The sequence below is a fragment of the Xenopus laevis genome, chromosome 1S, assembly GCF_017654675.1.
Source record: "Xenopus laevis strain J_2021 chromosome 1S, Xenopus_laevis_v10.1, whole genome shotgun sequence".
NCBI lineage: Eukaryota > Metazoa > Chordata > Amphibia > Anura > Pipidae > Xenopus > Xenopus laevis.
Window position 1 is genome coordinate 133,740,696 of NC_054372.1, and position 14,650 is coordinate 133,755,345.

General features: G+C 39.9%; 1 protein-coding gene across 2 annotated transcripts in view; it reads right to left on the reverse strand.

Annotated features, from left to right (window-relative positions):
* Positions 1–14,650, reverse strand: part of cabp7.S (calcium binding protein 7 S homeolog) — a 51,076-nt gene that overhangs the window by 21,324 nt on the left and 15,102 nt on the right. For both annotated transcript variants that reach the window (XM_018243996.2, XM_041580240.1), the window contains exon 2: positions 3,043–3,186. In XM_018243996.2, coding sequence (XP_018099485.1) covers positions 3,043–3,186 — 144 coding nt within the window. The remainder of the gene's footprint in view (positions 1–3,042; positions 3,187–14,650) is intronic.

The window sequence follows — 14,650 nt, forward strand, 5'->3', positions numbered from 1 at the left end:
TTCAAGAAGCCTGTAAGCTTTATCTTCGTTTTTTGCCTCACAACTTCCCTACTGGTGAGGATGCAGTAAGGTTCGTTATGACCTTACTACAAGGTGACCCGCAAGTCTGGGCATTAAGATTACCCTCCTCTGACCCGACCCGTCTATCCCTAGAAGCATTTTTTGCTACCATGGCCATGCTTTACGATGACCCGCATCGTGCTAATTCTGCCGACTCCGCAATTCGTAAACTCCGCCAAGGGAGTCTTGTTGAAGAGTATTGTACGGAATGCCGCCGCTGGCCAGTTGAGACAGGGTGGAACGGTACAGTTCTTCGTAGTCAATTCTGGGTGGGACTTTCTAGTTCTGTCAAAGATAGCCTGGTTAACTAGCCTTCTTCATCCACTTTGGATGACCTTATGTGTACAGCTATCCAAATCGATAGGAGGCAAAGAGAAAGACGGGCTGAAGAGGGTACAGATCTCCCCATTATATGTAAGGACGAATCTCTAACTCCCTCGCTTCCAAGTCCTCAGGGGGAATCCATGCAATTGAGAGCTACTCGTTTATCCCCTGAGGAGAGGGCTCGAAGGCAATCCCTGGGTCTGTGCATATATTGTGGGGATATGGGTCATTTCCTTAAAAACTGTCCTAAGAGGCCAGGGAGACCTCAAAACTTAAATGGAGAGGGGAAGCTCCATTTGGGTAGAGAGTTTTCCTCTTCCCAATTCACCTCTAAAAATTTGTTACCTGTTGTTTTGTCCTGGCCTGGGGGTTCAGTTCAAGTTTCAGCCTTGGTGGATTCTGGGGCTGGGGGGAATTTCTTAGATGCTGCCTTCGCAGAAAGGTATAATATTCCCCTTATACCTCCTGTGAAGGTTTCCACAATTGATAAAAGCCCACTGGGGTCTGGTCTGGTAACCCAAAAATCCAAGGCATTAACCATGTCTGTGAACAACGTGCACTGTGAAAAATTAGCTTTTCACGTTATTGGTGGTTCTTCGTCACCGTTAATTCTGGGGTTACCTTGGCTACAGGTTCATAACCCCCACATGGATTGGGTAACTGGGGAGGTTATTCAATGGGGGTCCAAATGTAAGGATTCATGTCTCACTTCCACTCTCATGGTGGCAGCTGCTTCCCTAGTGAAACTCCCTCTTGTTAAGTTTTATTCTAAGTCTCGTTCTGGGGTACTTAGTGCTCATTCGGCAGTTCCATCCGTTCTGAAAAGAGCAGCCGATAAGCCCCATAAGGAGGTACCCAAATATCCGGTTGGGGACTTGGTTTGATTATCCATGGGGAATATCAAGCTTAAAGGAATTGTTCAGAGTAAAAATAAAAATTGGGTAAATAGATATGCAAAATAAAAAAAATTCTAATATAGTTAGTTAGCCAAAAATGTAATGTATAAAGGCTGGAGTGATTTGATGTATAACATGTCAGTCAGAACACTACTTCCTGCTTTTCAGCTCTCTTGGTTTACACTGACTGGTTACCCTGCAGTAACCAATCAGAGACTTGAGAGGGGGGGGGCACGTGGGTCATATCTGTTGCTTTTAAATCTGAGCTGAATGCTGAGGCCCCCCTTCAAGTCACTGACTAACTAATTATAGAGCTGAAAAGCAGGAAGTTGTATTCTGGCTGTTTTATTAGACATCTGTTCACTCCAGCCTTTATATATTACATTTTTGGCTAACTAACTATATTAGAAACATTTTTTATATTGCACAGTCTATCTATTTACACAGTTTTTATTTTCACACTGAACTATTCCTTTAAGATTTCATCTTTTAAGCGGGGGCCCAGGTTTATTGGTCCATACCCTATAGTGGAAATTGTTAACCCAACCTCTGTCCGTCTCGAGTTACCCGATATGTTTTTGTTATCTAATTTGTTTCATGTTTCTATTTTGAAACCTGCCTTACAGGTCCATCAGCAATCCTGCCCTCCTCCTGTGCTGGTAAAGAATCTGGCCAAATCGGATGTCAGGGTTGACCATCTTAGGAGACAGTCACATTCCAGGTCTCCTGGTAAGCTTGAGGGTCCAGTGGCCCCTCCTAGAGGGGAGGGTAATGTAAAAATTACTGCTTACCCTGGTGGTCCAGTGGTGTGTCCTCTGGCATGTGGGGGTGCCTGCCATGCCTTCCGAGGGGACGCCCGCCGCATGTATCCTGTCTCTTCTGGTTCCGGGTCCCCTATGGCGCGCGCATGTACTCCATGCTAAACTGAAGTAAGGGTAGGTGGTAAGGACATATGCGTTTGGTCCAGGCAAAGGCGGTGTAGCCAATGTTTAAATTGGGCATATCTGGAGGCAGGATGCATTGTGGTTGTCTTTCAGGTAAGCAAGAGAATAAGAGAAACATTAAAAATCTAAGTTTTGCCTGAAGCGGTAAAATGCAAGGGGGTTGAAAAACCTCTTGATGGAAAAACATGCTGCAATATGTATTCATTTAAAAAACAATATTTCACCTAACAAGTTCAAGGAACCATCTGCTGTATCTGTGAGTGCAGTCAGTTCCTCTGCTATCGTTAAACCCCTTTGCTTTGTTCGGATCTATTTTTTTTCCAAGATCAGTTTTACAATTCTCCTGCAGTGCAACCTGTTGAGTATATTTGTCTTAAAACATAACTACATCTGATATTATGTTAGGGTATCACTGAATAGATCATGAGCAAGGATTGATGAGGACTGTTCAAGTAGTGCTTATGAATCAATGCGGTAACAAATGTATTACAGTGCTGATTATTTATTTTCCCTTTTTAAAAAATTTAAATTATATATTGGTATGTAAGGGCCGCCCCTGCCACCCTAGACACAATCCCTCGGGTGACCATCTAAGATTTTTCAACCATATAAATGTTATATAATGATGCCGTACAAAATATCCACAACACATACAAATTTAAAAGCAAAATCAAAAGTATGCATCAGAAATCCATGCAACATCCTTAATTTAATGCAGATACTGCAAAAAGAAGGACTTAGTATATGGCCAGCTTGCATACAAAAACTAGAAAATGTGCTTTTCCAGAAGGTACATAGAGAATGTTGTTGGACCTTACCATCCATGTCCAGTCGCTGTATAATGACTTCTAGTTCCACTTCATTTGGCATATACCCCAGAGATCTCATTGCTGTGCCCAGCTCTTGTTTGGAAATGAATCCATTTCCATCTCGGTCAAACACCTTGAAGGCCTCCCGAATCTCTGCACAAAAAGAAAAATAGATTATAACTTCTTCTGATATTACTCAACACTACACTGCATCATAAATGAACAATAAAATGTGTCTCCATTTGACATGTCCATGCACCTATTAGCATTACTATGACCTCTGGGTTATTATTGTGTCAAAGCTGTTAGTCTTAGTGTGAGGTTCAGTGAGTGTGAATGAGTGGATGTTAAGTATGGGACAAGGGCTGCAGGGTGCAAGGAAAAAGAATCTGGGGAGCGCAGAACAAAATGTATCATGTTGCATTCCACCTGCGTTCGACGATTGGATGCACCTGTGTGGGTACAGCACTGTAAGAAACAGGCTGCATTTTGTTCTATGCTCCACTGCAGTAGAACGCAAGAAAACTGTCCGCAGGGGAACACAGGGCAAAACATCTGTCAGTATGAGCCCTTAGCCTGAAATTATACAATACAAGAATATGATTAAGTTCTACATATCTTGGCATGAACTATACACTAATACATGCCAGTATGGTTTGTGTTATGGCACTAACTTTTTCAGAGAGGCAAGACTGTTGCTTGTCATTTGAGATAAATGAGAGTTCCAAATCATCTGTTCTTCCTTTCATTTAGACCTGTCTGGGCCATATGTTTCGTTATTTCTCCTGCTCTGTGCACATGGTCAACCTTTATCCACTCCTCTGTTGCCTTCTTCTATCATAAATCTTTCTAACTTTGGCAGATTAGCCTCTAATGCCAGTAAAAATTGGCATTACCTGATGCTGCCAATCATTCTTAAGATACTGAGATCAAAGAATGGGCAGGTACAGCTAAATGTCCAAGAAGCAATAAATAAAAAAAAGCACTAAGGATCCTTAGACACATGTACCTGCATTTTCGTAGCAGAGCATTCTTGTGCATTCCACTGCACTGCAATGCAGAAGTGAATTGATCCGAGTCTCCCCTGTGGGTCTGTACCCCTGCAGACGGGAGGAGTATTATTTCCATTTGAGATTGAATACATATTGCACTTTTTCCTTGAGTGGTAATTTTTTATCATTTTCTTGTTCTACTTAGTAAAGCATTTTTAGAATCTTCCTATTGCTTGTCCTTTTCTCATAACTGTTTTACAGCCCTATGGTCACAAAAACAATATAACCTATGGCAAACATTTTTGCAACTACCCAAAAATGTTCAAAATTCCCTACATATGAAGAGGGGCTGATTATTCAGTTTCAATACCAACTTTAATACATGTTAACAACCAGTAGCGTTAGTTACAGTGCAAAATCTTATTGTGATACTCATCAGAAATCATCACTCATCACTGCTTCATAATATCCCATTTTGTGTCAAATTACACAATATGCCACAATTGCAATTATTATTAGTAGCAGTTACATTTGTTTATAAAGCACCAACATATTTAGCAGTACTGTACAGTAGATACATGTATCCGCAGTAGAAATAGTAGTTCAGCAAGATAGCTACTGACTAGGCTTTTCCTAAATTACCATTGATAAGAGTGTTATGTGTTTGTGATCAGGGAAGGATTAAATAAAATAATGACCTATGGAAGTCAGTGAGCATTTTGGTTTACAAAGATGGATGACTGCCCAGTTATGTTATATAGTACATTGCAGTTCATCATCTGTAGATAATCTGTAGATAGGAAAATTGATGAAAGGCATAGAATGACAGGATGGTAACAATAATTCAACATAGGACAAATGCCCAACCACAAGCCAGTTGAAGTAAAATAAATAGCAACTGCCCTCAGCTGAAGCCTTCGAGTTGTTCACTGAAAACTGATGTTCTATAGCTCAGAATCAGTTTTGCCCTTGACCCTGATCTTACACTATTTTGGCCACTTCTCTCAGCCCTGGTGGGCACCTTTGAAATAGCCTTTGGCAGCAACCTAGAGAGCTTTGTGCATAATCTGGCTCAGAACTGTAATAGAATTTGTCACAACCAAACACTCATTACTAGTATGTATTGATCAAAACTAGAGGTCACAACTGCTGAAGGACTTCTAAAAGACAGTGAGCATTAATCATAATGATTTCTCAAATACAGCCCTGAAATCATAATATCCAGGAATAAAGTACATTACACCTAAAAAATGAGAAAGACACCTCAAGTTCTGTGCAGTCAGTGTAAGACAATTTTCTAGATGAGACGAAATATGAAAAGATGGCAAGAAAGAAGGGGGTTGTGAAAGATAATGTAAATCAGGGTTTAGGTCTCATTATGCTTGTTGCACAACTAAACGTTTTCACAAAGGCTTTAAGTAACAATAGAATACAGAAAAAAAAATTAAAACTAAATTTAAGATTAACTAATTTAAGAAGCCATGGGAAACATGCAAATGGAAAAACTTATTTTGCTTATATAATGGCATGCAAAAAGCAAAACTGTGATCCATGGCCTCATTTAAAGGAAAAGGAAAGTTAAACTAAAAAAGTAGGATAGAAATGGGCCCACTGAGCATGTGAGTGTCACTTTCCAAGATGGTGACCCCCTGTGACAAGTTTGAAGTCCTGGATCATTGCTGCTCTTGAGAAGCTGAAACTTTAGGCTGGTGCAATAAGTTCAGTATATAAAACATGGTGTTTTAGCCCTATTCATTTTTAGGGTTTAGTTCAACTTTAACAAGAACATGGGTCCAGGCGTATCTGAATTTTCTGAATGTGTGCCTCCCTGCACCACCATCATGCATTCCTGCATCCAGCAGGCAGCTTAGAATGTCCTACTATTACCACATATTGTTACCCCATGGGAAAATGTGTACTTATAAACTCAAATCTGGTAATCAACATATTAAAATCCATTCAGATGACTGGCCATTCCGGGCATCTACCCTGTAAAATATTTGCTCACCTACACAGATGGATCTCGCCAGCTCTTGACACATCTCCCCAGTGCACATGGGGAACATCAAAAGCATATCTGCTTCCTCTTGGCTGCCTGGATTCCACCATGTAGACATTCAAGACAACAATGAGGAGGGAACCCCTGGTCACTTGCAAAAACCATCAGGTAACCCTTAGGGGCAGATTTATCAAAGGTCGAAGTTCAAAGTTAAAAAAACTTCGAACTTCGAATTCAAAAAAACCAACCGAATGGAGGTCGAAGTTTTTTGGGGTCGAAGTGGCCCAAATTCGGCCTACTTTGAATCGTACGATTCGAAGTTGCGCTACTTCAATCTACTACGATTCGAAGTTTTTTTAACTTTGAACTTTGATCTCCCAAACTCCCCCAATTGCCTCCATACAGGTTCTAGGAGGTCCCCCATAGGCTAAAACAGCACTTCGGCAGCTTTTAGGTGGTGGTGAATGGTCGAAGTCAAAGTTTTAAAGACCAAATCCCAGATAGATCTTGCCTTGGTTCCTCAGAGATTGAGCCACAAACTACCAAAGTAGTACTCCCAGTGACATTTTTCAAACTGCACGTAATTTTTTTTTGCTATGCATTAGAGTCTCTGGGTGTTTTTTCTCAGCAAAATATTTTGTTCATCTCTACAGCCAGATGGTATTTCCAACCATTCTTCTATAATTATGCACAGTGTCGGACTGGGACACCAGGGGCCCACCCAAAAACCTTTGACCAGGGGCCCACCAAGTTACATAGTTACATAGCTACATAGTTAAATTGGGTTGAAAAAAGACAAAGTCCATCAAGTTCAACCCCTCCAAATAAAAACCCAGCATCCATACACACACCCCTCCCTACTTTTAATTAAATTCTATATACCCATACCTATACTAACTATAGAGCTTAGTATCACAATAGCCTTTGATATTATGTCTGTCCAAAAAATCATCCAAGCCATTCTTATAGTCATTAACTGAATCAGCCATCACAACATTACACGGCAGTGCATTCCACAACCTCACTGTCCTGACTGTGAAGAACCACCTACGTTGCTTCAAATAAAAGTTATTTTCTTATAGTCTAAAGGGATGGCCTCTGGTACAATGATCCACTTTATGGGTAAGTAACCTTAGACCAGGGGCCCAAATTCACTACTATTATTCTTCCTCTCCTCACTCAACTGCTATTCTCCAAGTCTCTTTTCTTAACATACTATAATCTATTAGTCCATCTATTTAGCCACATAGGTCTCATTGAAATAGGGAATGGCCATGAAATAGGCCAAATGTCTAACAGCATGAGGGCCCACTGACACCTGGGCCCACCGGGACTTTTCCTGGTATCCCGGTGGGCCAGTCCGACACTGATTATGCACCTCTTAACTACCCCTCATATGGCCAATGAAAATACCTTTGGAAGCACTAAAATATAAGTTTAAGTAACCGAACACAGTGTTCTTGAGATAATTACAACTACTGTACACTTTGCTTTAAAAACCCAGTTCAGAAATTCACAGATCGATACATTACCACACCGAATTGAAGCTAAAATCACAATCCTGTTCACTACTAAACATATCCTTGGAACCCATTATAGAGAAATTACAGATGTTCCACATATGTCCCCAGTCTCTGACAGAGGGGTTATTTTTTCCATTGGAATTTCTACACCTTCTAGCTCCTGAATAGAATGACAGGCACGGGATCAAACCATCAGTGCGCACACAGAGAATTTTGGTGCAAAAGCACTAAATATGGATTTTCATAACAACATTTTTACATTAGATATTTGAATAACCAACAAGAAGAATTTGGTCCCCATGTTTGCAGGATAATTTCCCATAAAATGGCTTTTCATATTGGCTAATTATAAGCTATTTTTCATTTGGCCTTCATTTTTTCTTTTTTAGAGTTTTTGAATTATTTGCCTTCTTCTGACTCTTTTCAGCCCTCAAATGAGAGTCACTGACCGAATCTAAAAACAAACTCTGTAATGCTACAAATTTACAAATTTGTTGTTATTACTGCTTTTTATTGCTCATCTTTCAATTCAGGCCCTCTCCTATTCATTTTCCTGTCTCTAATTCATAGCCCACACTTTGTGTCAATTTAGATTGTAAGCTCTTTTTCACAGGGCATTCCTCACCTTTTGTACCAGTTCCGGTCTTGATGTATGTAATTCTGTGGGGGTCATTTATAAAGTTCGCGCAGCGCATATTTTTCGCAAATGGTTGTATTGCGAATGTTTTTTTCCTGAACGCAAATATTGCACTGCTCTGCCCATCTTTTCGGGTTTTTTTGCGAATTCGCATTGTGAATATATGTTCGCAAATAGAGCGCAAATGAGACGGGAGTTTGCGAGGTTGTTGTGCGTGAAAATAGTGTTGACAGTAACTTAAATTTTCAGTTTGCAAAACTGTTTTGCAATAATTTTATCTGCCACCAAAGTTGTAATTGAGTCTCAGAGTGTGCACATAAATATTCGCAATTTGCGAATTGTGACATATTTAAAAAGCTCCTATAGACATCCGCATTGCGAAAAAAAAATCGCAATTCTGTTTGCACCCTCTTATTCAGCTTTATAAATATAATCATGTGCAGGGCAAATATATTCACTTTGTGAACCAATCTGCCCTTCGTGAAGTTTATAAATGACCCCCTGTATGTTCTATGTATGTAATTCATGTGATTTCTTTGTATAAACACATTTATTTTACAGCTGGGCAATATGTTGGCACTGTGAGTCAGTTTCACCACGGGTAGGGATGGGCGAATTTTTTCGGCTTGTTTTGCCTCAAAAATGACGCCCATAGACTTGTATGGCGTCGTGTGTCAAAAACAAAAGACACACGTCAAAAATATTTCGCCGCACAACAGATTTTTTTTGATGCCCATAGACTTTAATGGGCGTCTGCGACATTTCGCCGGCGGCAAATTTTTGTCGAAACTAAACGGATCAAATTCGCACATCCCTAAGTTATGTAGTTATGTAGATATTACATACATACTGCAGTCATGCACATCAGAAACACACATAATCTGGTCAGGAAGAAAAAGAAAAGTATATTACAACAATGTGTATTAACAATACAAACTATACAAATAAAGCACTGCAACATGTGGCAGGTAGAGTGCACAAGTCTGCCATAAAGGATATTTATCACAGATACGCACATAAAGCCCTAAGATACAGCATTAAAATATTTCAGGCACGCAGTAAACATTATACTTGGCCATAAAAATCAATGATTACAGTACAGCAGTTACATTATTTAAAATGATGTCACAAAATATGCATCAAGCGAGGTTCCATTGTACACACCAGAGATCTTCCATTAAGGACACTAAGTCTATCTGAAGAATCACTCCAAGAAATTGCCTTTAAATTTTATTTCTTAATAGTGCAGCTACAACAATGTGAATAAAGCACTGTGCCTTAATGTACTGTGGTATGCTGTGTTGTTTGAGAGCTAAAGGCAGTCCAAGAAATGCATGAAATCTGGGCTTCATTCCAGACTTACTTTCAAACAGACCATTAAACCCAGGCCAGATCACAAACCTTCACACAGGTTGCACACTGTCTCATAACCCTGGGATACCAGCTAAAGAGCTTTAAATAATGGGGGATGTATGCCACATATGCTGATAGTTAAAAGAATGTTCCAAGGGGGTATGTTAATTCCCGCTCAACCAAAATCAGTACTGCAATAAACATTTATTCACCTCATACCAGGTGTTGTTGCTTCAAGTGATACTAACACTAAAAAACTACTTTTTATAATATGAATGTACATTAAAAGTTACCCATAGGTTACGTTGCTCGTTTTTTGCTGAGAGGTCTGTTTTTGTAAGTAATTGTTACTTGAAGTTCCTAAACCTGACTATTTTGCCAACCTGACTGTCCCATCTCAGCCTTAACTATCAGTTACAGCTTCTAATGCTAATGGACTCTTGTTGTACAAATATGGCAGCCCCCTTATAGACAACTAGGGTTGCCACCTTTTCAGGAAAAAAATACCGGCCTTCCTATATATTTATCTTTTTTCCCTATTAATAACATTGGGATCAACCATCAGCCGGTAAAATACCGGCCAGGTGGCAACCCTATAGACAACAGGGGTAGGTAATGTAAAAGCACCAGGCAAATAATTTATGGAAAAATTATAAAAAGCATGCAAAGCACTGGCATAACTATAGAGGAAGCAGACCCAGTTGCGGGGGGTCCCGGGGAAAAGGGGGGCCCGAACTGCAGGGTCAATTGTTGTGCTTGTGTCTGCAAACGGCGATGGCGAGGGGGGGTTGTAGGCAAATGCATGCTGGGCCCTCCAAATATTTTGCTGGTGGGGGGCCTGGTGCACTTTTGTTACGCCCCTGATGCAAAGTCAATATTATGATGAAAGTAAAAACTTTTTAATTTCTGGTGTCATTATATCTCTAAGTGTGTTTCATGTGAAATAGTTCAACTATACCACCAGCTGCCGTATCCCAGATAAGGAAATAGATGGATTACATACTTTACATCCCCAGTCATTCCAGGCATTGGGACTTATATTTCCCATGGGTTGTCTCACACTTACAAAGCTAATTTAAACAGAGCAGTTGGCTGATCTTTCTCTCTTTCCCTCTAAGAGAAGAAATGAAAATGAATTTTGGAAAAGCTAATTTTAGTGCCTTGAGGGCTGCCCTACAGAGCATTGATTGGGGCATTAGGTTTTCAGCTAAAAACACAGAACAGAAATGGTTGTCCTTTAAAATGATATTAAATCATTACTGTTCTCAATTTATTCCCTTAAGGACTAAACGTAGAAGCTCTAAGAATCATCCTGTGTGGCTTAATACAGAAGTAAAGAAGTTAATGGAAAAGAAGAGAAAGGCATTTAAAAACTACAAATCTGTAGGGACAGAAGCTGCATTTAATGAATATAAACACTGTAATAAATGTTGTAAATCAGCAATCCGGAAGGCTAATAAAAGAAATGAAGAGTTAATTGCGGTGGAGGTGAAAACTAACCCTAAAAAGTTTTTTAAATATATTAATAGTAAAAAGATGCAGGTTGAGAGTGTTGCTCCATTAAATAATGATACCAGTATGGTTGTAACAGATACAGATAAGGCAAATGTGTTAAATCAGTTCTTTTCTTCAGTGTATACTATAGAGTAGTCTGGGTTCACAGGCTTACTTTATAACTGCACGAATGGTTCAGCTCAATCTAGTCAGTGGCTGACTCGGGATATAATTCAAAAAGCTTTAATACAAATTAATGTAAACAAGGCTCCAGGGCCTGATGGCATACACCCCCGGGTTCTAAGAGAGCTTAGTTCAGTTTTAGACCAGCCCTTATTTCTGATTTTCTCAGATTCACTGTCATCTGGTATGGTGCCTATGGATTGGAGAAAAGCTGATGTTATTCCAATATTTAAAAAGGGATTACGATCTCAGCCTGGCAATTATAGGCCAGTAAGCTTGACATCTGTGGTAGGCAAATTATTTGAAGGCTTGTTAAGGGATCACATTCAAAATTTTGTCCTAATTAATGGCATTATGAGCAACAATCAGCATGGCTTTATGAAGGATAGGTCATGTGAGACGAATTTGATTGCATTTTATGATGTGGTAAGTAAGATTCTGGACAGTGGGGGGCAGTAGATGTGATCTATTTGGATTTTGCCAAAGAGTTTGATACTGTGCCCCACAAACGACTGCTTTCTAAACTAAGGTCTGTTGGGCTTAATGAAGGCGTTTGCACATGGATAGGAAACTGGCTACAGGATCGGGTACAGAGGGTGGTTGTTAATGGGACATTCTCTACTTGGAGTAAGGTTCTTAGTGGGGTCCCCCAGGGTTCAGTATTGGGTCCACTTTTATTTAACTTGTTCATTAATGACTTAGGGGAGGGTGTTGTAAGTAATGTATCAGTGTTTGCAGATGACACAAAATTATCCAGCCCAATTAATTCCATCCAGGATGTGGCATCCTTGCAACATGATCTTGACAAACTGGCAATCTGGGCAGCTAAGTGGCAAATGAGATTCAATGTTGATAAATATAAAGTCATGCACCTGGGATGTAAAAATATCCAAGCCACTTATACCCTTAATGGGACTGCACTAGGCAAATCCATTATGGAAAAGGACCTTGGAGTGCTTGTAGATGATAAACTTGGCTGTAGCAAGCAATGCCAGTCGGCAGCATCAAGGGCAAATAAGGTCTTGAGCTGTATTAAAAGGGGCATAGAGTCAAGGGAGGAGGGGGTCATTCTTCCACTGTATAGAGCACTGGTAAGGCCCCATCTAGAATATGCCGTACAATTTTGGTCTCCATGATGCAAACAGGACATTATTGTATTAGAGAGGGTACAGAGAAGGGCAACTAAGCTGGTAAAAGGTATTGAAAATCTTAGCTATGAGGAAAGACTGGCCAAATTGGGGATGTTCACGCTGGAGAAGAGGGGCTTAAGGGGTGATATGATGACTATGTATAAATATATAAGGGGATCATATAATAATCTCTCTAATGCTTTATTTACCAGTAGGTCTTTCCATCTGACACAAGGTCACCCATTCCGATTAGAAGAAAAGAGGTTCCGCCTAAATATTCGGAAGGGGTTTTTTACAGTGAGAGCTGTGAAGATGTGGAATTCTCTCCCTGAATCAGTTGCAGGGGCATAACTACAGAGGAAGAAGACCCTGCGGCTGCAGGGGGGCCCAGGAGGTACAGGGGGCCCCATGAGGCTCTAATTCATGAGCAATTTCAACATATATTGTTAAAACAGGACAAACACTGGATATGTTGGGGGCCCTAGAATTAATTTGCTGTGGGGCCCAGCAACATCTAGTTACGCCACTGATCAGTTGTACAGGCTGATACATTAGATAGCTTTAAGAAGGGGTTGGATAGCTTTTTAGCAAGTAAGGGAATACAGGGTTATGGGAAATAGCTCATAGTCCAAGTTGATCCAGGGACTAGTCCGATTGCCATTTTGGAGTCAGGAAGGAATTTTTCCCCCTCTAAGGCAAATTGGAGAGGCTTCAGTTGGGTTTTTTGCCTTCCTCTGGATCAACTGGCAGATAGGTAGATAATAAAAAAAAGAAAAAAAGAAAAAAAAAGGTTGAACTCGATGGACATGTGTCATTTTTCAACCTTACTTACTACGTTACTATGTTACTATGTTACAATAATAAAGCAAGCAAAAGACACAGTAAAACTCTGTGGAAATAGGTCATAGATTCATAGAGATGGCAAAACCTAAGCACATTGTTTTGTCTGGAAGGTGAATACAATCCCAAGAAAATGTATAACACAGGCCCAGTATCTTTTTATCATAGTCTAATAAACCTTAGGCATAGTAGGGGCACACACTCTGAGCAGTTGTCAGGATTGCTCCTTTTTGTTAACTGAATGGACGGTGAAGCTGTGTTTTTTATTGTACAATATAAAATGGGGACTCATTTTATTTTCAGCCGGAATACTGTCAAGTGGATTCCTGCTATACCTATATAAACCAAACCATTTATCTCAAATGAAGAATATCTTTTGCCAGTGTCGCGATCAGGGGAGCCCAGCTGTGCTGCGCTTTCCAGATTAGCTGGCTCCCCCTAAACAGTAACACCAGTTAAATTAAGTGTTTAAAAGTAATTAAAATATAATATACTCTTTCCCTGCACTGGCACAAGTCACATATTTGCTTTAGAAACACTAATATAGTTTATTTAAACAAGCTGCTGTGTAGCCATGGGGACAGTCATTCAAAACACAGATTATATAGCAGATACCAGATGCACTCTGTAGAATCCAGTTGTATTATTTTGCAGAGCTCATCTGTTATCTGCTAAGTAACCTGTGCCTTTTCTCATTTTTAGCTGCCTCCATGGCTACACAATAGCCTATTTCTAAAGCAGACGCATAACTTTTACCACTGCATAGCAACAATATATAAAGTGCTTTTATTTTTTGGTGTTACTGTTCCTTTAAGAGCATGTGAGCCTAACCTGAAACACTGAATACCCAAAGCACCGAAGCCATGAAAGGAGCCGAAGACCAGAAGACAGAAAAAGACCCAAAAACAAGAAAGAAGCCTAAGCCGCAGACCTGAAGCTGTGAAAATACCCAAGAAACCAAAAGAAAAACCAAAGAAACTGCCATTGACAAGGGCAAGGAAGAAGAACCTAAATTAAGTTCCACTGAACACCAAAGGTTTTTTTTTGTTCGTTTTATTAAACCTCTGGCCACCAAAATATTATTTTAATCCTATAGGCCCCTATAGCCAGGCCATTAAATGCAAGGTATAGTCTACCCATGTCTGTATGGGTTTAATCCATGTATTCTGGTTTCCACCCACACTTCAAACAAAAAAACAAAAAGGCAGGATAATTGATGAAATTGATGATGTGTCAGGGACCATAGGGACCAGGGGAAGCTTTATCTGTGAAATTATAGCTCAAGACAGAATAACTCACCCACACCTTTTATTCATTCCTATGGGTTTTTTTAGAAGTGTATTTATTAAATGGTGAACTTTAACTTTCACCCACTGTTAAATACCCTTATAAACAATTAGAAAGTGAGTGATTTTTTTAAGGAGGGGAGCTCTAATTTACAGATTAATCTGTCCACAAGTTTCAAT